Source organism: Cyprinodon tularosa, unplaced genomic scaffold (assembly GCF_016077235.1).
Source record: "Cyprinodon tularosa strain WSP-4 unplaced genomic scaffold, ASM1607723v1 ctg199, whole genome shotgun sequence".
Lineage (NCBI taxonomy): Eukaryota > Metazoa > Chordata > Actinopteri > Cyprinodontiformes > Cyprinodontidae > Cyprinodon > Cyprinodon tularosa.
Window position 1 is genome coordinate 3,327,318 of NW_024038729.1, and position 27,285 is coordinate 3,354,602.

General features: G+C 39.1%; 1 protein-coding gene across 1 annotated transcript in view; it reads left to right on the top strand.

Annotated features, from left to right (window-relative positions):
- The first annotated feature begins 465 nt into the window (after positions 1 to 465).
- The window catches only part of fam204a (family with sequence similarity 204 member A), a 35,811-nt gene continuing 8,991 nt past the window's right edge, over positions 466 to 27,285 (top strand). Inside the window, exons 1-5 of the mRNA XM_038284062.1 lie at positions 466 to 791; positions 941 to 1,022; positions 1,113 to 1,143; positions 6,096 to 6,198; positions 12,308 to 12,397. Coding sequence (XP_038139990.1) covers positions 591 to 791; positions 941 to 1,022; positions 1,113 to 1,143; positions 6,096 to 6,198; positions 12,308 to 12,397 — 507 coding nt within the window. The 5' untranslated portion in view covers positions 466 to 590. The remainder of the gene's footprint in view (positions 792 to 940; positions 1,023 to 1,112; positions 1,144 to 6,095; positions 6,199 to 12,307; positions 12,398 to 27,285) is intronic.

The following is a 27,285-nucleotide window of genomic DNA, read 5'->3' on the forward strand; positions in this document are numbered from 1 at the left end:
ATCTATCTATCTATCTATCTATCTATCTATCTATCTATCTATCTATCTATCTATCTATCTATCTATCTATCTATCTATCTATCTATCTATCTATCTATCTATCTATCTATCTATCTATCTATCTATCTATCTATCTATCTATCTATCTATCTATCTATCTATCTATCTATCTATCTATCTATCTATCTATCTATCTATCTATCTATCCAGAGAATTACTCTTTAATTCAGTTTGATAAAAACTAAAGTAACTAAAACTAAAATAAAACTAAAGCAAAAGATCTATAATACAATTTTTTGTCCCAGTTTGAAAAGTAAATTAGCATTTTTTAATATATATTTTAAACAAAGTACATAATGGAAAAAAGGCTGGTTTCGTTTTACTAAAGCAACCAATAGCAGCTTCTGTTTCATCCTCGTGCACCCTGTTTCTGCTCTCAGCCAATAAACGCGTGCGCATCGCTGACGTCACCTTGTTTACCCGGAAAAAGGACAGCTTGCGTTTAGCTGTTAATTTTAAGGATTTGTAGCAGTTTTTTCCAGAGTTAAATAAAAAATATGTTCATTTTTTTGGTCAAATAATGAGTCAACATGTACAGCGGACGGCTGCCTAGAGATTTGACGGAAGAAGACCTCAGTTCAGAGGAGGAAGAAGGCGATGAATCAGAAAATGTGGAGGATAATTTATCTGCTGGAGATGTAAGAGCTTCGGTGGCTGATGGAGAAGCCAGTCAGACCGGGAACGATTCCCAGACAGACAGTTTGCCTGGAATATCCCGGGAAATGTTGGAAGTACGTGAATCTAAAGAGCTGCTGATATTAAAGCTGCTGTTCGGTCAATGAGAGAGAGTTAAACTGAATCTATAGCCCTGCATTTGCAGACCAGGATAAGGTTATAGATGTAATTCTATAAAATTATGTTTTTGTTTTGTGTGCTGAAGAAATTTCAGGAGCTCCGGAAGAAGAAACATGAAATCAAGACAATAAAGATCCACGAAAAAAGAAAAAGAAGACGCAGAAAAGGTAAATAAATTATAGGAATATTTCAGCCAATTTAAAATGAATTAATCAATTGTTTAATCATTTATTATCTGTTCAATTTGGAATTAACAGGGAGAAAATGTGAGGAACCTGCAGAGGACAGGTAAAAACATTATTGCACCCAAATAAATGACACATTTTGAGCTACAAACAAGACATTTTATTAATAACCCTGCAATTATTTCAATGTTTTGTTCCTCAGATATACAGACAATATTAAATGTTCTAACATTAGCTGTGAAATGTCTGGTTAAGTGTCATAAATGGTGGTGTCTAAAGTACACACATGTTTTACTTAAGTAGAAGTATAGATACTGCAATTTAAAAGTTGAAGTATCATCTTTACTCAAGTAAAAGTGAAAAAGTATGTGCTCCAAAAACTACTTAAAGTATAAAAGTATAAAGTAACCTTAAAAAAAAAAAAAAAAAAACAGCCAGATGCCACTATATGAATTAAAAGCTGAATTTTTCGACTATTTCGAAAAATTCTTAGAGATAGGGCCAAGGATGAGGGAGGTCTTGTTGGTCTCCGTCTCCCGATACGCTCTCGCCTGTGTCCGACCTTTCAGACATTTCAACATCTTTTTCTGAATCCCACATTGTAGCATGGCATAGACAATTCATGTTTGCAGTTTGAAGAACACCTGCTTGCTTCTAATGATTTCCTTTAGCTAACCAATGAGTGTTTGCGTTCTATGACTCATCCAATTACACTAGTTTTTAGGGATGCACGATATTGGGATTTTGGCCGATATCCAATATGCCGATATTTTAAAACTCATGTAGCCGATAACCGATATCGATACCGATGTTAAAGCTGGACAAAAATAAGTAGTCATTGAAAATAGCAGTTTTGTTATCCATTTCTGACACTTTGAAAAATAATATACTCAAATATATTTTCATATGCTGATATCAAATAGATTTTTAAAAACGCGGTATCGATCTATTAATTTCGAAATCTCATCGTTCTGTTACAAACTCTCGTGATATTTTGCAAATTCTTGTGAGATTTTGTTAGTAAAATAGATCGATACCGCGTCAATATATCAACATATAAAAATATGGCAAAATTTCGTGAATTTTCGGGGGATTTCGTAGCATAACGATGACATATAGCAATATTTCATTAGTAAAAGAGATTGATATGGTGTTTTTAGATGGCAATATATCAGCATATGAAGATATTGTGATATTTTAATGTATCAATATTTTTTCCCTCGTCTTTAGAAGTTTTTAAGTCTGTAAAAAAGAAGTTTTTGAGGAAGAAGAAGAAGTATTTTTTTTTTTTAGACTTTAGAAACTCAGAAGCTGATCAAATATCGGGTTAAATATCGGTGGGGTGGCCGATATTTAGTTTTAAGGCCGATACAGGCCGATACCGATAGGGGGCCGATTATATCGTGCATCCCTAGTAAATACACTTAATTTAAGAATATTTTACTTATTTCTAGATCGTTTTTCCAGTGTTACGAGAACTTACAAGGAGTAAAGCAGCGCAGCTCACTTGAAATTCTCTGTTTCCAAAAATTTCACACTTTTCCAGACTCAGAATCTAACTTTAACCTTCAGCACTTTTTATTTCATTCAAGACTAGGACTGGACGATGTACTCGGAAAATTTTATCACAATATCATTGTGGTAGAGATAAAAAATGACAATGAAAAAAAAAAACATTACTTCTTCAGTCCTTCTCAGGTATCTTTGTGGCACATTAACATTAATACTCTTGGAGGACATAAACATTAGCTTCTGCAGGACACCAGTTACATAAAATGGTATTATTTATATCATTAAAACCTCGTAGTAAGTGTTGGGTTCAAAAATGTAGGTTTGTAAAAGAAGAAATTAAATACACAGTAAGGGATTTTCAAACAACAGCTCCTGCAGGAGGAGAGACAGCTGCACCCAAGACTCAAACACTCTGTCTCTCTGTCTCTACTAAGTCTGTAAAAAAGAAGTTTTTGAGGAAGAAGAAGAAGTAGTTTTTTTTTTTTAGACTTTAGAAACTCAGAAGCTGATCAAATATCGGGTTAAATATCGGTGGGGTGGCCGATGTCCGATGTTCATTTTTAAGGCTGATACAGGCCGATACCGATAGGGGGCCGATTATTATATCGTGCATCCCTAGTAGTTTTCACTAAATGTGGAGGAAGCCAATGATCTGCATTGGATGGAGCATATTATGTGAAATAAATATTTATAAACATTAAACCGAAGCCAAGAGTAACGAGTAACAATTGTTTTAAAAATTAAAGGAATAGAAAGTACAGATACTGGTGTGAAAATGTAATAAGTAGAAGTCAGAAGTAGGAGGAAAAATAAGTAATGGAGTAAAGTAGAGATACCTAAAAAGTGTACTTAAGTTACAGTAAGAAAGTATTTGTTAATGTACTTTGTTACTTAACACCTCTGGACATAAAGACAAAAATCAAAATGTAAACCTGTTAAATTCAACTGAAAAGCAGTTCAATCTGTGAGAGTATGTGATGCTTTGTTGAAGCACCTGTCAGCATCCTACATCGTGAAATTGTAATTTTTGGCTTCTGTTTCTTGTAAAATTGTCCAAGCATGACTAGGCCAATCCTAAACTGTAACTTTTGTCTTCTTAAGTCTTTCTTTGGTTAATGTGTCCACATTCTAATGTTATAAAAATACATCCCTACATTACAGTTTGTAGTGGGCGCCTCAACTTGTTGGTTCTATCCTTACTGATATTTAGAGCTTCAACAAAATTCCAGTTATATCTGAAGAAAATTAAGCCCAGAGCATGACCCCTCCACCACCATAAGTCCCTTTAGTTTAGGTGCTGTTTTGGCGGTAATCTGTTTTTTTGTTTGATTTTTGCCTCTCACCTGTGGCTGCAACGTAGGGTGACACACTGCATCGAGATAAGGCTGCCCAATAAAAGTTAACAGGAAATCTGGTCAGGGTGTATTGTGACAATGCTAGGTTTTTTAATGTTGTGGTTGCATCTGTGGCCACCATATTGGATGTGCAACTTTAAAATAAGCAATTTAGCAATGCTTAGGCCTACATCATGCAGCCACCCACACATAATAATACAACTATAAGCACTGAAACCCTTCAATGGTGGGTTAGTGCACATTTAAGGCCCAGCATTAACTATTATCACTACAAGCAGCCTACTGCATTCATCATTCTTCTGAAGGTGTGGCTGAGACCCTTAAAAGATCATCCAAGTTCTGGGAGAGTTTTTTTTTCAGTTGTTTGAAAATGATGTGAAGGATCATCATCCAACGTGAACAGTGCTGTGGCGTGCACAGACATTTTGAAGGGCAGGAGTGAAACAAAAAGGCTAAAAAAGTCTAATAATTGATCCGGTTTGCCATAATGACAGATCTAAACGATTGTGTTAATAATACATTGTTGATTAAACATTATTTAAGATAGAAATGTTTGAAGCCCTGATTCACAAGAATAACAATCAAACCAATAAACATTTCTCTTTTATTTTATTTTCTTCATGTAAATTGTGAAGGGCTTTGAGGTGAACGTTTAAACCTTTACAGAAACTCACAGCTATTAATTCTTATCAACTCAACTATCTAGAGTCTTTCTGTACCAAACATCTGTCCAGTATTAGAATTTTTCAAGAAATATAGAATTTAAATTGATAATTTCTCAAAGTCTGGATAAATAAATGGTGAAAATGACCTATTGATTGTTTTTTTTTTAGCTTTTTAACTGTTTTCTTTTTTCCATGACATGTAAATATCTGAAAAATGGTCTTTTAATGTTGATTCTCAATTAAGTCACATCCTTAACTCACCTATTTGCTAATTAACTAGCAGACCATGTGCATTGACTGACATGAAAATAAGTCATAGTGAAAGAACCTATATGATGGGTTTTTTTAGGGATGCACGATATAATCGGCCCCCTATCGGTATCGGCCTGTATCGGCCTTAAAACTAAATATCGGACATCGGCCACCCCACCGATATTTAACCCGATATTTGATCAGCTTCTGAGTTTCTAAAGTCTAAAAAAAAAAAAAAATACTACTTCTTCTTCTTCCTAAAAAACTTCTTTTTTACAGACTTAAAAACTTCTAAAGACGAGGGAAAAAATATGGATACATTAAAATATCACAATATCTTCATATGCTGATATATTGCCATTTAAAAACACCATATCAATCTCTTTTACTAATGAAATATTGCTATATGTCATCGTTATGCTACGAAATCCCCCAAAAATTCACGAAATTTTGCCATAACTAACAAAATCTCACAAGAATTTGCAAAATATCACGAGAGTTTGTAACAGAACGATGAAATTTCACCAGATTTTGAAAGTAAAATAGATCGATACCGCGTTTTTAAAAATCTATTTGATATCAGCATATGAAAATATATTTGAGTATATTATTTTTCAAAGTGTCAGAAATGGATAACAAAACTGCTATTTTCAATGACTACTTATTTTTGTCCAGCTTTAACATCGGTATCGATATCGGTTATCGGCTACATGAGTTTTAAAATATCGGCATATCGGATATCGGCCAAAATCCCAATATCGTACATCCCTAGTATTTACCCTTAATTTGAGTAGGTAAATAAGATAGTTTGCCAATTGAATGAGAGTTTTTACTCTTAAAATAAGATAATTAGATAATATCCACTAGAAATAAGACAATACAGTTAAGTTTTCTTATTTTTAGTGTAAATTGTCTTGTTCCATTGGTAAAATGTCTCTGTTACCTCCTCAATCAAAGAAAAAATGCACTTATTTTAAGAAAAAATGACTTATCTAGATTTCCAGTGTATCCTTGATGATAATTATTCTGTAGCGTTAAGAGACAGTTAATGAAATTAAAACTTCAACACGTCCTCCATTCAATCTGTTTAGTTTTCTGGTTAAAATAATACGTTTTGATTTCTGATGCCATCTATTACGTGCAAAACATTTGAGTTTATTTCAGCAAATCAAAACTTGTTAAACTGTAGTTTAGTTCTGCTCCCTGCATTTCTTTAAGATTATTGTTTGTCTACATATGTTTGATGTTAACAGAATTTGTGTTGTTTTCAGGGAGCGACAGGATGACCGGGAGAAGCACTGGAAGGAGCTGAAGCAGTACTTTGGTGTGAACGATCGATTTCAACCCCCTGCTTGCTCTAAGCCGCCTCCGAAGGTAACAAAGCCTGCCTTCCGACTTGTCCTCTCAGCTTTAATTCTGCCTCTATAGCAGCTGTTAGTAACACCTTTATATCCTTTGTGTCTGTGCCGCTGTGTCTTCTGATTGTCTTATGCGATTTGACATGTGGATCCTTGGAAACCTTTGTAATGATTCAACCTGACAGAGAGAAGAATATTAGGGATTATGTTCTGTGACGTTTAGTGATAAGATTAGCCTTTCTGTTGTGCTTGAGATGAAAGTGTGTGATTTTTTTTTTCTCCTCTAGAGAAGAAGTCTAAATGTTACCAGACAAAGGAAGGCCGTGTCAGAGTACCTCACGATACGTCTGTGACTGAAACTAAAATATTTAAACACCTCTTTTCTCACAGATACATATTAGTTTGGAGAAATTCATAACTCAATTATAAAAGTTACGTTTTTTAACTTTCTCCTTAACTGAATGGAGTTTTTTTTGCCAACCTAGACCTTTGAGAACGCTTAGTTAAGTTTTGGAGAAATTTATACCCAATTTATCTAACAATTGGATTGAAAGGAAGTATTTGAAACACGTAGAAAAAAGGCAGGTATAGAACAAATAAATGTTTATGAAGGACATAGATAAACATGATACAGAGCTTTAAAAACATTTAATCTTTGTACTTGTTTACACAGCGTTCCCGCAGGTCCTTAAAAAGTCTTAATTTCCAAGGAGACATGACAACATATTTTGATAGAAATTGTATTCTTACTCCGATCAGAGACGTTGCTGAGGGTTTACAGACGGCAGCTGCTGACCTCTCAGGAAGTGGCCCCGATTGACAGTTAAAGGAATAGTACACCCAAAACATGATTAGCCTTCATTTTCTACTCACCCCCATGCTGAACAACACTCTGGAGTACTTTTTTGATATCTCAAATGCATCTGGAGATCTGGGAGGCTTCTTGCTGTCTGCTGACATTCAAATAATGGAGGTCTATGGCGCCCGAGGCAGAAAGGTCCATAAAAGTCCACAAAAAACGTGTCAATATTCCTCCATACTGCTCGTCCAATGTATTCCAAGTGTCCTGAGTGGGCAGCGTCCATAATTTACTCGAAACGAAGTCATTTAGAATGTTTTTAGAGCATAAACAGTAGTGTATAGGATTTCCTAAATGCGCGTTCACGAGTCTACGGAAACCGCGGCAGACCAAACCAGATGAAAGTGCGCATTCAGCGTCTGCTCTGCCGATAATGCAAGCGTAGAAGAAGAAATATGCTGTTTACCTGCGCAAAGAAAGAAACAACGAAAGAAAAATGTCTGAGGATTTCAGTGTTGAGGAAGAGCATGAGTTCTTTGCCGAGCTGAATGCGCACTTTCGTCTGGTTTGGTCTGCCGCGGTTTCCGTAGACTCGTGAACACGCTTTTAGGAAATCCTATACACTACTGTTTATGCTCTAAAAACAATCTAAATTACTTCGTTTCGAGTAAATTCTGGACGCTACCCACTCAGGACACTTGGAATACATTGGACGAGCAGTATGGAGGAATATTGACACGTTTTTTGTGGACTTTTATGGACCTTTCTGCCTCGGGCGCCATAGACCTCCATTATTTGAATGTCAGCAGACAGCAAGAAGCCTCCCAGTTCTCCAGATGCATTTGAGATATCAAAAAAGTACTCCAGAGTGTTGTTCAGCATGGGGGTGAGTAGAAAATGAAGGCTAATCATGTTTTGGGTGTACTATTCCTTTAAAAAGGCATTTTATACATGTCCAGTCTGTCACATCATCACATTTTACATCATACATGTTAGCAGATGAGTAGACATCCATGTCTCCAGCCTTATCAAAATATTACTCTTTGTTCTTAGCTGAAGGACATCGCTCTCATTCCATTCTCAAATATTTGCCACGTACAGAATAAAGATTATAACTGTATATCCAGACAGAGTAACCGTCTTAATCAGATAAACTATTGTGGAAAACATCAGTTCTGACACGCAATAGGCAGGTGAGTTTATTATACCAAGGTGTAATAAACTCACACATCATCAATGATAATTATCCTAACATAGACCACCATGTTTTTCTATGCATAGGAGCTAAAATGACGTAATTTGACACGTCAAGCATAAACCAGATTTAAGACAGAGATGGACCTTCCAGCAAGACAATAATCCTAAACACTTAGGGCAGATAGAATGGCCTAGTCAAAACCCAGAACGACATCTGTGCTCCAGATTTGAATGTTGATGTTTACAGATTCAATTCAATTCAGTTTATTTCTATAGCGCCAAATTCACAACACATGTCATCTCAAGGCACTTTACAGTTCCACCAGATCATACAGTCATATTGATTCAAGGTTTCTATCTAAGGAAAACCAGTTGATTGCATCGACTCATTGACTCAAATACAATCCCTCACATTAAAGGAATAGTACACCCAAAACATGATTAGCCTTCATTTTCTACTCACCCCCATGCTGAACAACACTCTGGAGTACTTTTTTGATATCTCAAATGCATCTGGAGATCTGGGAGGCTTCTTGCTGTCTGCTGACATTCAAATAATGGAGGTCTATGGCGCCCGAGGCAGAAAGGTCCATAAAAGTCCACAAAAAACGTGTCAATATTCCTCCATACTGCTCGTCCAATGTATTCCAAGTGTCCTGAGTGGGTAGCATCCAGAATTTACTCGAAACGAAGTCATTTAGAATGTTTTTAGAGCATAAACAGTAGTGTATAGGATTTCCTGAAAGCGCGCACATGCGCGTTCATGACGCTACGGAAGCCGACGGACCAAACCAGATGAAAGTGCGCATTCAGCGTCTGCTCTGCCAATAATGCAAGCGTAGAAGAAGAAATGTGCTGTTTACCTGTGCAAAGAAAGAAACAACGAAAGAAAAATGTCTGAGGACTTCAGTGTTGAGGAAGAGCATGAGTTCTTTGCCGAGCTGAATGCGCACTTTCATCTGGTTTGGTCTGCCGCGGTTTCCATAGACTCGTGAACGCGCTTTTAGGAAATCCTATACACTACTGTTTATGCTCTAAAAACATTCTAAATGACTTCGTTTTGAGTAAATTATGGATGCTACCCACTCAGGACACTTGGAATACATTGGACGAGCAGTATGGAGGAATATTGACACGTTTTTTGTGGACTTTTATGGACCTTTCTGCCTCGGGCGCCATAGACCTCCATTATTTGAATGCCAGCAGACAGCAAGAAGCCTCCCAGATCTCCAGATGCATTTGAGATATCAAAAAAGTACTCCAGAGTGTTGTTCAGCATGGGGGTGAGTAGAAAATGAAGGCTAATCATGTTTTGGGTGTACTATTCCTTTAAAAAGGCATTTTATACATGTCCAGTCTGCCACATCATCACATTTTACATCATACATGTTAGCAGATGAGTAGACATCCATGTCTCCAGCCTTATCAAAATATTACTCTTTGTTCTTAGCTGAAGGACATCGCTCTCATTCCATTCTCAAATATTTGCCACGTACAGAATAAAGATTATAACTGTATATCCAGACAGAGTAACCGTCTTAATCAGATAAACTATTGTGGAAAACATCAGTTCTGACACGCAATAGGCAGGTGAGTTTATTATACCAAGGTGTAATAAACTCACACATCATCAATGATAATTATCCTAACATAGACCACCATGTTTTTCTATGCATAGGAGCTAAAATGACGTAATTTGACACGTCAAGCATAAACCAGATTTAAGACAGAGATGGACCTTCCAGCAAGACAATAATCCTAAACACTTAGGGCAGATAGAATGGCCTAGTCAAAACCCAGAACGACATCTGTGCTCCAGATTTGAATGTTGATGTTTACAGATTCAATTCAATTCAGTTTATTTCTATAGCGCCAAATTCACAACACATGTCATCTCAAGGCACTTTACAGTTCCACCAGATCATACAGTCATATTGATTCAAGGTTTCTATCTAAGGAAAACCAGTTGATTGCATCAACTCATTGACTCAAATACAATCCCTCACATTAAAGGAATAGTACACCCAAAACATGATTAGCCTTCATTTTCTACTCACCCCCATGCTGAACAACACTCTGGAGTACTTTTTTGATATCTCAAATGCATCTGGAGATCTGGGAGGCTTCTTGCTGTCTGCTGACATTCAAATAATGGAGGTCTATGGCGCCCGAGGCAGAAAGGTCCATAAAAGTCCACAAAAAACGTGTCAATATTCCTCCATATGGCTCGTCCAATGTATTCCAAGTGTCCTGAGTGGGTAGCATCCAGAATTTACTCGAAACGAAGTCATTTAGAATGTTTTTAGAGCATAAACAGTAGTGTATAGGATTTCCTGAAAGCGCGCACATGCGCGTTCATGACGCTACGGAAGCCGGCAGACCAAACGTCAGACATTTTTCTTTCGTTGTTTCTTTCTTTGCACAGGTAAACAGCACATTTCTTCTTCTACGCTTGCATTATTGGCAGAGCAGACGCTGAATGCGCACTTTCATCTGGTTTGGTCTGCCGGCTTCCGTAGCGTCGTGAACGCGCATGTGCGCGCTTTCAGGAAATCCTATACACTACTGTTTATGCTCTAAAAACATTCTAAATGACTTCGTTTCGAGTAAATTATGGACGCTGCCCACTCAGGACACTTGGAATACATTGGACGAGCAGTATGGAGGAATATTGACACGTTTTTTGTGGACTTTTATGGACCTTTCTGCCTCGGGTGCCATAGACCTCCATTATTTGAATGTCAGCAGACAGCAAGAAGCCTCCCAGATCTCCAGATGCATTTGAGATATCAAAAAAGTACTCCAGAGTGTTGTTCAGCATGGGGGTGAGTAGAAAATGAAGGCTAATCTTCTTTTTGGGTGTACTATTCCTTTAAGCATGCTTGTAGCGACAGTGGAGAGGAAAAAACTCCCTTTCAACAGGAAGAAACCTCCAGCAGAACCAGGCTCAGTGTGAGCGGCCATCTGCCGAGGCCGACTGGGGTTCAAGGACACAGAAGCAGAGATACAAAAAGCAGCTGCAAAAGGCGGCCCCGTCCAGGAAACACACAGCCAGGCAGACGAGCGCCGAGCCAGCTCCCATGCCAGAGGATAAAGAGAGCACATCCAGTCAGTCACGGTCAGAGAAACAGGACCGCACTGGAAAACAGGCCGATCTCCAGCATCTATAAACAAAGGTGTGGATGGAAGCAGCAGAGCTGATGTTTCTCTCCAGGATGGCGTCACAGCCAAACAGGAACAGAAGAGGCAAAGCTACTCTGAGGAAAAGCAGAGAGAGCAGAACGTTAGAGATTGAACTAACAGATTCGGCAGAATAGGAGAATAGAGAGAGAATAAAGGTCCCTTTGTCCTCCAGCAGTCTAAACCTATAGCAGCATAACTATAGAGATAGCTCAGGATGTTCTTTCTTAACACCTTTGTGTTGGTCTTTCACATGAAGAGCATTTAGGTTCGCTTTTTTAAACATGATAAAAAATGGAGAGACAGAAAGAGTGTGAATAGGAGTTATTGAAAATGTAAAACGGCAACAAAATGTCTCAAATGGTCCCTTTGTTCTCTGTAGACATTTTTCCACGCCCCTATACAGTTGTCCAGATTCATCCAACAGCTAAGCTCTCAAACATGTTTTGAGAAAAAAAAAAAAAGTAGTTTTCGAGCTAGTTTACATGAGAAAATTAGAGCAAGTGCACTAATGTCTGTTTTTTGAGCTACTTTAGTGTGGGAGTATGAATATTTACAACCGCGTTCTGGTGTTTTTTTACTTACTGTGATGAAAATTTGCGCTCCTTGCAGCAGAGATGGCTTTCCATCAGTAACCGGGGGCTTGTCAGCACCCCCCACCCCTCCTCCTCTCGGCTCTGTAATGGAAATATGTAATTAAAGAATCACATTTATGTTTGGTAATCTCCTGTAGCATTTCTAAGATTTCCTCACTAATATCCAATCAAAGCGGTTTTCATTTGTGAAGCGAAATCTACATATTTGTAGTAATGGCGATCATATTAAAAATAAGGCCCTGGGGAGTTTTCAAGTTACTTTGATTTCTTTTTTTTCTCTCTCTATACCCGTATTTCAAATAAAAAGGGGGGAAAAAAATCTGAATTTCTTCTCCCCCCCATCTCTTCCTCAGTCCGGCCTAGAAAAGAGCATGGAGGAGGCCATCGCTGAAGGGGACATTGCAAAGGCGGAGGAGATGAGCGACAGACTCGCCACTCGAGAGGTACGTTCAGCAGATAAGCGATCTTTGGGGTGCGCCCGCTGTGACAAATCAAGCTAATGGATCCGTGGCCATTTTTTCGCTGCAAAGACACAGAGGAACAAAATAACATGCAGACATCCACCATTCAGACCCGCAGTCCTTTTCCTATTGAGTTAATGGAAAGCCCTCCCCTTAGTTTTGAAGTGCTGCAGTGTCTAAAGGACTTTTGGCTCTGCTTTTTAATGAAGGGGTACATTGCTTTCAAGCCAACTGTTAAATCATTCTCCAGGTAAGAGTTTCGTACCTTTGAAGTGTACGTGTCCCTAAATGCACTGCCTGAAGTTTTGTAACTAAGCGGCTCGGTTGGCGTCGAAGATCCGGGTGGCTTGAAAGTAATTTAGCGTAAAATGTAGCCGCCACACGCACACACATATGCACACACATGTAATTTTGGTTTAAAAGACACAAAAGCTACAGTGCCAAACTGCATCAAACATAAACTTCTTTGTTTTATGTTTGCCTGTTGCTTGCAGCATCCCATTGGCTTTTATCATAGGACCAAAATGTTGACTCTGGTTTATTTGCTTTGCAAGGATTCAAGAGGAGTTGCTAAATAAGAGGCAGTACGTTTTCATTTTAATTTTAATAAAAGTTTCACCCTTATACAAAAAAAACAAAAAAACATAAGAATCACCCACATGATTTTAAGTCGTAGCTGCCAATTAAGTCAACATTTTCAGATGAAGCATTCTTTTATTTCCATCATTTTTATCAGCTCTCACCTGATAAGAGTGGTTTTGATGAGTTGCAAATAGAGCTTTAATAAAATATCCATTTAGCTTAACACTCGGATTAAAAGAGTCATAACTTGTTAAAATTCATGATCAAATATTTTTACAAGAAAAAAAAAAAGCTTTTTCAGAACCATTTTCCATGCCTCTTTTTTCTTTATGAGTAACGGTATCAAAAATTTACTTAATCTGGATGCAGCTTTAGCAACATTAGCCACTAGCCATGGTTTTAATTTACCATGTTTTTCTGATCTTTTACACAACAGGTGAAAAATTACACAAACAGAAACACTTTCCTCCCCTTTATATCAGTCTTATGTTTACATTTGATGTAAACATAAGATGTAAACATAATGTCTTGAGAACTGTACTTTACAAAATTTTGTTTTGTGTGCACCCTGTGTAAACATAATGACAATAAAGTTTGTCTTAGTCTAAGTACCTACTGCCTGCAGGTGATTGGTGGAATCGCCCATATGGTGGGATAGAGACTGGAGTGGTGATAGCAAGGCAGGCTAATGTTAGCATCCTTCCAGCAATGACACCAGGAAAACCAAAACTATAAAGTGGAGTTTCTTAATTAATTATACACCTTAATTGTTGATTTTTCACATGAAGAAACTAGGGATGGAACGGTTTATGAAAACCGTCCGGACCGTTCAGTTCGACTGTCTCGGTTCGGTTCGCGTGTGTTGCGTTCGGTTCATGCGCTGCTCCTTTTTCTCATAGGCGAAGCGTTTACACTCCAGAGCAGAAGGTGGCGGTACTGCGACCAAAGCCAACCACCAGTAGTAAACAAGAAGAAGAAGCGAAGCAGCGTAGCCGGGTGTAGCAGAAAAAAATCAGTTGTTGTGGAGAATTGTGTGGGTATGGCGAGTGGGAAAGAACAGGAGTTGGAAGACGCGCCAGCAGCACTTTATAGGTCTGCTGTATGGGACCACTTTGCATTTAGAGTGACCTACGATGAAGGCGGAAAGAAAGTTGTGGATAAAAACAGTGTGCAAGCATTGTGCAACACGTTTTGTTTATGCTAACAGCAACACGACCAACATGTCAGGCTAACAATCAACATATACCGAACTGAAAACCGTGACCACGAAACTGTGAACCGAACCGTGGATTTTGAACTGTTCCACCCCTAGAAGAAACTTAAATGCGACAAAGACATCATAAAGGACAGTTTGCTTATTGTGACTCTCAACAACTTTTAAAGTAGAGCTAAACTAAATGACTGAACCCAAAACTAACCAGATACAGAAACACTAGAAGCGTGCTTGCACAGCAACAGCTAAAACTTTGCTATTGGATGTGCCAAGATTGGCATGTTGGAAGTCCCATAAATAAGTTGATCCCTCCTGCAAGCCAAAAAACATATTATCCAGTATACCTTTAAAGGAAAAGTCTGGTCAGCAAATAATAATCAATGGATCATTATCTATACCTATAACTAATATGTTTGCGGTGATTTAATGAATTTAGCTTTAATAAGTAAAATAAATAAAAATAATTATTTTTGTTGCGATCACTGAGTCTGGGAGCGGCCATTTTTGCCCAAGTATAGTAACCCCTCCCTCCTGCCATCTTCCAGCAGTGACGTCACGGTGCGGTAAGCCTAGCGCCATTCTCCCCGCTTTACAAGCTAAATCAATGGGAACTACTAGACACATCTGCAATCAACAACAATTATTAAAGATTTCCAGAGGACTTCACCATTGAAATTCACCAGAGCTATAGTGAAACTGACAATGCCCACGCGCATGTCAGCTGGATGTTGGAATGCATCGGGTAAAAGTGAAAAAAAAAAGTTTTTCCACCTTTCTGATTCCTGATCCTCCACGGACGGGTTGGTCATTGGATTGCGAACTTGAAGAGGGAGGATTTAGCATTGAAATTTTGGTCAGAGAAAAAACACGTGATATGTAGCCAACATTTGGAAGAAGAATGTTTTCAAGATGACTTGGATAATAGCGCGTTGTGACAAACACCAGATACAGCACTGTGACTTGATCAACAGCCGATACCGCACCGTGATGTCACAAACCAGTAGGTGGCAGTAGTGTTCTTTGACAAACATGGATGCCTCCAGTAAAGCACATTTAAATGAAAATTACTCTTAATTAAAAACACTTATCATTTATTGAACAGTATGTAATAATTTCATATTTAAAGTCCTTTACGTTAGACAGCATGATTATTTACTATCAAGATCTGATTTGTTTCTTACTTATTTTAAATATCTGGATGCTGTGGTCGTTTATTGTCCTATTAGGGCGCCTATCCGTTATGACCACCCTACATTGGCCACCCCTTATGGAAACTGTCTGCTCCACCACTGGTGGAGAGTGGCTCATGTCTGCGTTTTCTGGTTTGCACCATGAACCCAAATTAATAAAACAAGCCGCTCTGACACTTTAGATCAGGGGTCACCAACCATTTCAAGGCTGAGGGCTACTTCATGGCTACTGAATCATAGGAAGGGCTACCAATACTGACCTATGAACGAGAGGGGTCAACGTTCACCTAAACTTCATCCAAATTAAACACATTTTTATTGTTAACTTTTAATTTCTAATTTTCCTTTAAACATTATAATTTTTAGTAGGGCGACAGTGCCGTTGGATGTTGGAGTTTGCCCTGAATTCGAAGGGTTGACGGTTCAAGCCTCGACTCCGACTTTCAGTGTCGTTGTGTCCTTGGGCAAGACACTTCACCTGCAATGTCTACTGATGGTGGTCAGAGGGACTGGTGGCGCCAGTGTACAGCAGCATTGGCTACAATGTAGCTTGCCACCATCAGTGTGTGAATGGGTGAATGAATATAGTGTGAAACGCTTTGGGCAAGTCTCCTGGCTTGAATAAAGGCGCTATATAAGTACATGCCATTTACCATTTAAAATCTCTATAAATGCTAAAATGCCCTATATGATTACTATGATGAAATGCTCTATAAATGATTAAAAAGAAGAGTCACAGAATAAAATAAAATTTCAAACTTAGCAACTGCTGAGTTGCTGTTTTCAGAAGGCGTTGAGGGCACCCCATGTGGTCCTTGAGGGCCCCTTGGCCCCTTTAGATCTTATGGAAGGTTTCAGTTGAAGCCCAACATCAGCACTCATTTTAACAAGAAGAAGTCAGGTTTCTGGGTGATGACTCCTTTAAAATGTAGGGAATCCAGGAGTGTTCTTTCTTTGTTACTGTTAATATTCTGACCCTTACCCAACAAATAAATATCATGTACGGCATTAGAGAGCAAGTTTACAAATGGTTGGACTGGTATTACCAGCGTGCTCCGGTTTCTCCAGTATTTAATGGACATTGCTATTTTCATATTTCCATTTTAACCACAGAGGATTGTTCAAATATGGGGGAGTTAAATTGAAGCTCTGCTGAGTGGCACCTGCACTGTTCTTCGCTGAAAGCCTCTTACGGTGCCGGTGGATTGGTTTTAGCCTGAGCTGGGGTTCTCCCCTCCCTGGCACCTGCCTCCATTCTTGCCAGAACCGTGATGGAAACTGACAGCAGTTTGGCAGGAGCGACTCTTTGCTGAGCAGCGATAACTTCATTTCAGGGGGAAATTGACCATATTGAAGTCGCTGAAACCAAAGTGATGCAAAGTTGTGCATGTTTACTTTTCCCGCTGCATAGTTATAAAAGCGTTTTTGTATATTTAAACGACTGTACGGTCATCCAGCTTTTGCTGACTTTTATAACAAAACGGGATCAATAATCTCCACTGTGGCCAGAATCAATTTCATGGTTTAAACTGAGGGCCTCATTTGCCAAGGAGAGGTTTAGATGTTTAATCTGTTTACGGTCATAACAGTGAGACGGGATCACGGCAGGATTTTATCTCGAAGAATCGGAAAAAACATTACATGCAAAAGCATTCTGACAGCTATGAAGGAGTTAGAGGCCTGTTTGCCCCTTTAGGCTTTGTTTTTCTAAAGAAAATGCTGGTACACGTTGGGTGACAATGTTTTAATGCATTTACATCCTCAATATAACAGGTTCCCTATTATCTCCTAACAGCAAAGGGGAATGAATGGAAGATGGAGAGCTTGCTGTCAGAATCCCGCCTTTTGCAGAAAGGAAACTGTTTCTATTGTTTAAAGCTCCCTCAAATCAACTAATGATTTTCGTTTGCTCTACTTTTCTTTTTTCTTCAATCTTAGCTTGAAAATAATATGATTTAAAAAAAAAAAAACAGTAGTCAAAGCTCCAAACAAATTCGGAGATTTGTGCTTCTCCATCCGTCTGACTTCTTTGATGCATTGCTTCAATATTGTCTTTTTTTTAAATTCTCATTACAGCTTTTAAATGTTTTTTCAAAGCTGGAAGCCTTTTGTTTTTGGATTAATTTAGGCTTTTTAAAGTAAATGTATCAACAGCTCCAATGATGAAACGCAGAAATAAAACCCTCATTTTTCAAGGTGAATAAATAATAATATAAACCTTACAAGCTGCAAATGTTTTATTTTTCTTCCAACGTAATATTTTTTTTACTTTTATCAGTTTTAGACATTTTTATTTAACTGTTTTAGATAATAAAATAATATAATAAATAGCAGAAAAGCTAAAGGTACCAAGGGTAGAGTAATTTCCCCCAACTTTTGTAGCTTAATAAACCGCTCTGCTCCTAACTTCATAGGAGGTTTAAGATTTTAACTTGATGATAACAAAGTTTCACATTAATGCTTCTAGCTGGTTCCATACCGCCCGTAAAACAAAAAAGAAGAAGATGGTATTAACATAGATTTAACCAAAAATGCATAACAAGATCTGGTTTTATTGAAAAGAAAAGCTTCAAGCGTATGATAGGTAGCACTCTTTTCGTTTCTACTTAATTAAAGGTATTGTGGAGGATTTTTCGCGAATTTTTTAAAAGACCCGTCCTCTCCACTTTAAAAAAGGAAACGTGTGTGAGAGCGCACACAAGCACATTTCTCCACGTGCATGCTCTGTTTAAAAGTTGCTGTTCTCATAGCTCATACAAGCTTACTGTGGTGGAGCGTCCACCCTAACCCCTAAATCCCTAACCTGACTCCGCCAGATGGATTTGCTCCTCATATCCATCTGGAAACCTTCCGTTGAAGTAATTTTGGGAAGGGGCGAAAATACTGGTTAGCTGATTGGCCTATGTTGGTGATAGACGGGCCAAATAAACCAATCAGATCAACGAAGCATATGACGTACTAACAGAGCAACGACGAAAACACAACCACAAGCCAGGCTACTCTTGCCAAAACCAGTCGGGAGAAGAGCAAAAACATCTTTTCCTCTGAGAAAAGCCTCCAGAGCAGTGTTTTGCTCTTCTTTTAGTGAAGAAATACTCTGTAATTCCGATAAAACTTGCTCGATAGCCACGCTAACGCTAGTTTCATCGGCTGAAGCCGCCATATTCTTTAGACTGAACTGTCGCGCTTCTCGTTGCGTCACACCTCAACCCGCCTCAAAGCCAACGCTGATTGGACGTTCGTTTGGTGAACGGCTCCAAATTTGAGATGGAAAGATTACAAAGCATTAGAATTAAATGCTCAAATTATAGGATTGAGTAAAATAGTTTTACTTTATAATCAGTTATTGTACTTTTGGGCGATCATCAATACTTTTGACTGAGAGGGGAACTCATGGTGAGACAAAATGCCCAACTCAAAAAAGGTTGAGAAAAACTTTACTAAAGCACCAAGACATGTATCATTTCTTTGTCCCGGATCATTTCACTCTCATCCTCCATTAAATCTCCTATAGAAGAACACAAACTGCTCATGTAACAAATAAACTAATTCAGGCAACATTGAAAACAAACTAAAACATTAGACTATAAGAAATTAAATCACAGAATAGAAAACATGGTAAAATCTAATAGTTATGATAACTAACCCCAATAGAATAGAAAATAGAATAAAACATCCCTTTATTGTCCCACAATGGGGAAATTCTGGAGTTTACAGCAGCACAAAGATTGCAGAACACATTGTCATACAAATATGGACCTTAGAAAAATGTATAAGAATGACATAAAAAGTTAAAAGATCAAAAATTAAATTCTGTACAGTGAGTGTTTTACAATATAAAACTTTGCACCCGGAGAATAAATAACAAATATCCAGCTTTATTTGAAAATGACAGCAACATCAGAGATGTGAAAAATGACAGCAGTGTGTTATTTAACTGGCTATATACACAATAATGTAATATTATAGCCATAATTTACTTCTTGAAATGCATCTGAAGGTATTTTAGCTTTTTTTCCCCAAAAAAACTTTAGATTTGTTGTGTGCAGGACTAATAGTGTGACTATTGTCCAAATTGAATCTCCCACCTGAGTTGTGGATCTCTGCAGCTCCTCCAAAGCTACTGGGGAGCTTTTTACTGCTTCTGTGGTAACCTAGTGTTAGGTTTATTTTTTATACATCATGTGCATTATTACTTTATTAGCCGGATTAGACAGAGTAGATGTCCTTCCTTCACATTGTGGATGTCACTGTGTGTACGGAGGTCATCTAATCAGGACAGCCTTCGTGTCTTAAAAATACACAGGATATGGAGCCGGTCTGATAGAGGAGAGCTATCTGTAACCCTGAGGCATAGAGGCAAGCTGCACGAAGTTCAAGACATGGATGGCGCGTCAGTTTCTGATACGGACAGCTAAACATCAACATGATGCAACACATAGACTCATGAGGTATAAGAAGCAGGTGATGACCTTGTTCGGGGCTCAATTTTTGCCGGACGTTCGCGGACGTGACTTTTGAGCCCACAGCTGTGCAAGCTCCAAGCATTTTCTCTGTCCTGTAACGACCTGACCTGGAATAAACTCTGTTATTTTTTACTCCTGTTTTATAGTCCTTTTTTATATGGTTTTACCCAGTTTGAGTTAAGAGTAGTAAATAACTTGCTCCCAGGAAAAGAACCGTGAGGAAGCCCCCGAGGCGCAACAGCTTTTTTTAGGGGACATAACTTCCTCATTTAACAACTAGCAACTAGGACGGTAATGTCTTGGTAGGTTTTCCACATCTTCCTCCTTGTCCCATCTCTTCGTTTCCTCTGATGTTTGTCATCTTCCCTAAGAAACATCTGAGAGGAAAGTTGGATTATGCTGAAATAAACTTTTTTTAACTATATAACTTTTAAAGGATTTTTTTTAAACATTTAATATTAAGGGGTATCAGAGCAAATCAATAAAATTGATGCAAGTTTATTTATTTATTTATTTACGTGTTTATTTGAACAGGGATTGTGCACATTAATAAAGATTTCTGTAAATGAGCCAGTGTTAGCTAAGTAGCTAATTTTCAACTGTAGTCCCTGGGCAAGGTTTAAAATGCCAACATAATAAAACAACAACATTAAAAATTAGTGCAAACAATAAAATACATAGTTAGTAATCTACATAAAAGTTGGACATTGATCTGTAAAAAACAAAGACGTTATTACAAATATAAGATTTAAAAAGCATTGACAAAAGTGCATCAGACAGGCAGACAGAAGTTATTGATTATGATTACAGGTTTGATTCTCCTGTAACCATGCTTTTAACATGTTTTTGAAAGTTCTGTATGTGTCTGCATTGCGTATATGAGTTGGAATGGTGTTCCAGGACTGAGCTGCTCGCACTGAGAAGGCTGACTGACCAAATGAGCTTTTTCTCAGTGGGACTGTAAGGTTATTAGAAGAGACAGATCTGGTGAGTCTGCTACCTTGTGTGAAAAAAGCGGTAAGTGGTGGTGGAGCAAAGCCATGTAAAATTTTAAAGACCAGATTTGCATCATGAAATGTAACTAAATTTTCCCAGTTTAACAGGACATGTTTGTCCAGTATACTACAATGATGAAAACGAAAGGGTTTCCTGTCCAAAACCTTTAGAGCCTGCTTGTAGACAGACTGGATTGGTTTTAATGTTGTTTTACAGCCCTGTGACCAGCTGCTAAGACAGTATGTTAAATGAGGCATAATCATTGCGTTAAAAAACAATTTTGCTGCATCTGTGTTCAGATTATTTCTTATGTATCTGAAGTTTACAAGGTTGAGTTTGACTGTTTGAGTGACTTTCTTTACATGTTTTTTAAATGTGAAACCTGAATCCAGAATGAGTCCAAGATATTTATACTCTGACACTACTGTGATGGATTGGCCTGCAGCAAACACATCTGGGTCTGAGCAGTTTGATACTCTTTTTGTAAAGAACATAGATACAGTTTTTTTAACATTTAAATGTAAGCATGAATTGTGGAGCAATTTTGATACATGTAGCATGGTTTCAGAAAGTTTTTTGGCTACTTCTTCCTTGGTCTTACCATGTACATAAATTATGATTCTAACACGAGAGAAGAGCAGAGGCTGTTCTGTGGGTTCCTGTGTTCTGGACGGACCTTTGCTGGTGGAGCCTTTCTGGAAGCGCTTTTACAGCCAGATTAGCCTGATTAGTAAAACTGTTTGAAAATCGGTCCCTCGTAATTGGCTGCACAATAATTAGCAGCATGAATATGTATTAGCAGGAGCTGTTTCCGTGGCTTTTGAACAAGCGGATGGTTATAGAACATCCCTCATTATGTCTGAGCTCATATTTCAATAGGCAGCAGCAGCTGAAAGGAAAAGCCCCGCTGTCCTTGAAATCTACCCTTTGGAAAGCCTCGCCTAAATGCCGCAGAACAAAGGTGCTGCGGCATTTTGTCAGAGGAGACATGGTGGCTTAGTTGAAACAAAGAGCTGAACTAAGAGGGTTTCATGACATTTGTTATTTAACACCTTTTTTTCCTCCTCTTCTCACCACCTTCTGTTTGTAATCAAAAAATTAATGAGTTAAGCTTTTGTGGAAAGTGGGCTTTATCAGATGGGGAGAGTCTCCGCCCCACATCGCAGCGGCACTGCGACTCCCTGCTTCCTCCGGGCTACCTCGCAGAGAGTTTAGGGTAACTCTCCCCTTTGTTCGTTTCTCCTTCAGCGTAAGCAATTTATCACTGAATGAACTTATATTGTATCTCAGTATGACTCACATTAAATGTTCGCCTATTAATTTTGAAATGGATATTTGAAATGGGTACTAAGCTTTTATCAAATGCCTGGGAATCTCATTTGGATTATTGTATTTCATTAATTACTTGATAGACAAAGCATACTTTTCAATGTAGATTTGTGTGCTGTTTAATTAATTAGCATGTTTTCTCTTTTAATTAAAGCATTTTTTAAATTAAGGCCCACAGCAAAACACATATATAATTTGTTTGTAATTAGGCCTTAATTGGTGGTAGTGGAAGCTTAGCACCCTCGGTTTCTTTTTTCATGATTGCCATTTTATTGCCAGTCACTCGTTAATTAAACTGTTTTTTTTTTTTTCTAATTAGCTTATAAAACTGTTGATGGCATATTATTCTAAGTGTGAGTTCAAAGCTTGCTAATAAGCCTCCCCCTACTCAGAAGGGACGAGATAATGAGACATGCACAAAAGAGGCAAACTTTTGGAGATTTTTTTTTTTTTGTTGTCTGTTCCCCAAAGATGACATGGCATGTGTATCTAGGATCAGATTAATGGAGGAGGAAGTGGAGCCATGCCTGCTCTTCTGTGCCTCCCCTCCCAGAGTGGCTCTCTTTTTTTGCTTGCCATGTAATTCTGTTTGTTGAAGTGAAGGCAAGATTACAAAAAAGCCCTCCTCAAACCCCCCTAAGAGGAATGTTAAACTTTGGTGGGAATACAGCGTCACGAGGCTGCTAGCAGAGCTGTTTCTACACACCACAGTGGCCCGAAGGCAAAAGGGCCTTTCATGGTGCATAAAGTACATCCCATTGAATTAATGCCATATGAACCAGAGTCATACAAAACTTTAATCGGCCTGTTTTTCCAGTGTAGTCCTGTTTCTCTGACTGTGACTGGCTGGATGTGCTCTCTTTCATCCTCTGACATGATGCTGGCTCGGAGCTCCTGGATGGGGCCGCCTTTTATGCTACGTTCACACCGGACGCAGCAGGAGCAGCAAAATCACATCTGCTGCTTCCTTTTTGCTGCTTGTACCAGTTTAGTTCTGACGCGCGGCTATATTTGCTGTGATCAATGGGAATAAAATAGTTTTAATATGTTTTTAAGTGAGAAAATCCACCTGAAAACTTAATCAGTGCAGTCAGTTCATCCAGATTACCATCCTGCCTTCCAGTATTATTTCTGTCGGAGCTGCTCAGACCCCCACATACCAGCGGTGCGCCGTCAGTAGGAATCCCATTCAACAGCAGCCTCTGGCCGGGTCGCCTCCTCGCGGTTCGCGGCGGCGGCTGAAAGGTGTTTTTCATGTACTTAATCCAAACTGCAGGCACCAGGATAATAAAAGCAAACATATTCTGTCGGCAGGTTTCAGCATTTTAAGTTAATTTAGACATTAATAAACTGTTTCAGAGGAGCGATCACAGCGCTCTGTATCATCAGCGATGTGTCCGTCCCCCTGCCAGCTCCCAGATCAGCGTCTCTGATTGGTTGATGCGGCGCGTCGAGCAGCAAAAGTTAAATTTTTCCATCTCGAGCAGCAGCGCATTTGCGGCGCATCGCACACGTTAGCTGCTTAAACGCTCCCGACCAGCTGCTTCCGCTGCTCAGACGCGCTGCGGGACATTTTGCTGCGCCTTGACGCGCGTCAACCATTGACTTTGCATGTAAACTCGCCGTTTCTGCTGCGCCTGCTGCATCCGGTGTGAACGTAGCATTACAGGCCAAATAAGGACTTCAAACCAGAAAAAGTAATTTTCTGTTTTGTTTTCTTCTTGGATCAGGCTTTAAAGGGTTAAGGTTAAAATTATCATTAGGTTTCAAATACATCTGTCACAATTCCTGTAATCATGCAATATTCAACAACAAAATAAAGGGGAATGTAGTTCACTGAAAATCAAAATGAAGTTATTAATCCTTATTGTTTGTATTTATTATATTCTTACAATGCAGCTCTAATAGAGGCAGTCCACTACCTTTTAGTTTGGTGCCATATGTAGAAATAAATCATAGATATCTAAGCAATAAAGCAATCATATTTATGAAAAAGTGTATCCCTCTATAATTAAAGAATTTCAAGGCTTTTTGTACATTTTTAATTGCTTGCACAATACATCTGAAAGGCATGGTGTCTTTAGCAAAAGTTTGCATGTTTTTTTTATTGGCTGCAGGTAAGGAAAGATGTTCCATATATTCTAAATACGGCGTCAGTGATGCAATGCTAGCATTATTTAATCTCATGCTAAGCTTTTTTAGCTGCACTGAAGAAATTTCACTCACCTCAGCATGCTAAATGCTTTTTAATCTGAAAAACTCACATGGAAAGAAAAAGACAATTAGAAGAATTGATTGATAAAATTACTGATACAGACCTCGGCAGAAAACATTAGCACTAAATTTTGCTTTGATATGCATGAACAGCTGTAAAGAAAAGGGCTGTTTCCCCCCAGGCCTGAAACTGGTGGTAAAGTGGAGATAGATGAAGTTGGTTAGTCTGTAGACTGCTGCTTGGAGAGACAGTCTGCTGAGCTTTATGGAGAGATCCAGTGGACTGCGTCAGCTTCACTCAGGGACCGGGAAGATGGAAGTCCAGCTTGGATAACACAGGTTGAGAGAACCTGTCCATGATGAGCAAGCATGAAGCGACAGTGGAGAGGAAAAACTCCCCTTTGGGAAGAAACTCTGGCAGAACCAGGCTCAACATGGCGGTCTTCTGTCAGACCGATTGAGATGAGACAGGGAACGCAGTAAGAGTCCGGGAGGAATGACACTCTGATGAAGCTTTAGCTACGATGGTGGAGGAGGGGCTGAAGATTGGTTGAGTCGTTGTCATCCGAATCGCAGTCCGACAGAGCGCAACCACTGCCTGTGCTTTAGGTAGCAGACTGAGTTGTGGATTTTGCACTTCTTTTAAGATGAACTTTGGATGCTGATTGGGCTTTAGTGGAGATGTGGACCAAAGCTGATTTGCCTGTTCCGGAGGCGGATGAGGATAAATAATCAGTTTCTTCAGTTTAACTTCCAACCAGTCTTCATTAAAACTGACCGCATGAACTTGTTACTAAAGTTTAGCCAACAAATTAAAGGAGTGGTTCAAGATGCTTATATCGTGAGTAGCCATGCACAGTGTTATCAACTTAGGTCGGCAAAAGTGAGGATAAAAATGAAAAAAATATGACAGGACTTCATGTTTTAGAACATTCCCTTCATCTCCACACTAGACTCGCATACCTAAAGCTGTTCAGTAAAGCAGCTTATGATGATACCTTATGAAACTTCCAAACACCCTGAGATCAAGACACTGATATGTACCCCTTGAAAAACTGTGCCGAGACCGGTCCGAGCTCAGTAACTGAGATAACTTATCGTGTGTAAATGGAAAGCAAACTGAACTGAACCGAGCTAGACACAACCAGACCGAGATAACTGCAGACCAGTTCCAGAGGTGGGCTCGGCTCGGTTTTTCCCTGGCTCGGTTCTCTGATAACAAAAGCGCATGAGCAGAACGCGTCATCTCCGTCTGGCTGCACATCGCGATTCACACTCCATTCCAGTAGTTGGCGGTAATGCCCCTCCAGAAACAGAAGAAGAAGAACAACTTCTTGAGCTATAAACAACAATCGAAATCTTCTCCACCGGACATTTTAACATTTTAACACCGAAGTACAGCAATAATAATCAAGCATCACTTTCTGAATGTGACGGGCGCCGCCATTTTGATTCGCTTGATTCCCTCCTTCTTCGTCTTTTTCTTCTTGTGTTTTATGGCGGTTCGCAAACAGCTTTTGGTGCATTACCACCACCAACTGCTTGATTTCCTCCTTCAATACTGGCAGTAATACCGCAGATCGTCACTAGGAGGCGAGGAACCGAGATAGCGTGATGTGTAAACGGTCGTCAGAACCGAGTTCGGCCGGGTTAACTGATCCAAGCTCTGACTTTTCAAGGGTAGTGTAAATGGGGCTATGACCTCGAACTGTGCCCCTATGACGCATCTCCCTAATTTAGAGATTTCCAAATGTCCGAACCAGAGAAAGTCATATTCCTTGCTCTGCAAGACGATCCGGGTGGTATCGATTGACCCCTTGCTCTTTTGACCCGCTGTCTTTGTTCCCTCATCACCAAAGCTTTACATCTAGACACTATTGTCTTCTTCTACTCCCCTTCATTCAGCCTCACTCCAAAGAAATTATCCTGAAATAACACACAAGCTGCCTAATCTGATATTCATTCCTCTCTTATATAGCCCTGCTTTCCAAAGTTGACTAAGGCCACATTATTTAGGCATTAAGGTGGTGTGATAAAGGAATTAGGCTGGTCATTAATCGTTTACACGTCAAATGCAGCGGAGCAGCTCGGGGAGGTGATTTAGCGAGGCAAAGCTATATAGCCCCTGTTAATCCACCTCTCACACGTTTTAATTGGAAGAGGCTTCCTGGATAGGAAATTTATGAATGGGTTTAAGGCCATTTCTTCCTTAAAGCCATCATTTATTTCATATTGTTAATAGGGGCTTTGACACTTCATCCACACAGAGACGCGTTTTTTCCTCCACTCTCGCTCAGCTATTGTCTTTCTGTACATTAACTGTGTTTTTTGATCGCCTAATAAAAACAGACACAAACACTGAACAAGCATTAGGTTGGACTCCATATACTTTAATCGGCATTATTTCTTTGTGGCTCCATGTTTGAGTCCTCACTTGGATCTCCATGACGACGCAAACACGTATGAACAGAAGGCAGAGCTGTTGACTTAACCCTCCTAGTGGCCCTAAGCTGCTGCTGCAGTGCCAGCATTGTGCTCCATGATTTTTTTTTTGCCTTTAAATCTTCTAAAGGTCAGAGAATGAATCCTCTAAATAAACCTTTTTTTTTTCTTTTTAGCAGAGCTGCACAGAGGCCACACAAGAGAGAAACACTACATAGAATCAGGGCAGTGATGGACACCTAATTGTACATTAATATGTGATGGAGTGGGAAGAATTGCCTTTTAGGAGGCACATAAACAAAGAAGGCAGGAGGTTCCCTGTCTCGTCCTCTTTATTCCTGCTTTGTACTTGCAGTGCGATTTCTCACCAGCCTCTGATGTGAAAGGATTTGGCACTAAGATGCACACAGGAGGAGGAGGGGGGGGTTAGAAAAAAAA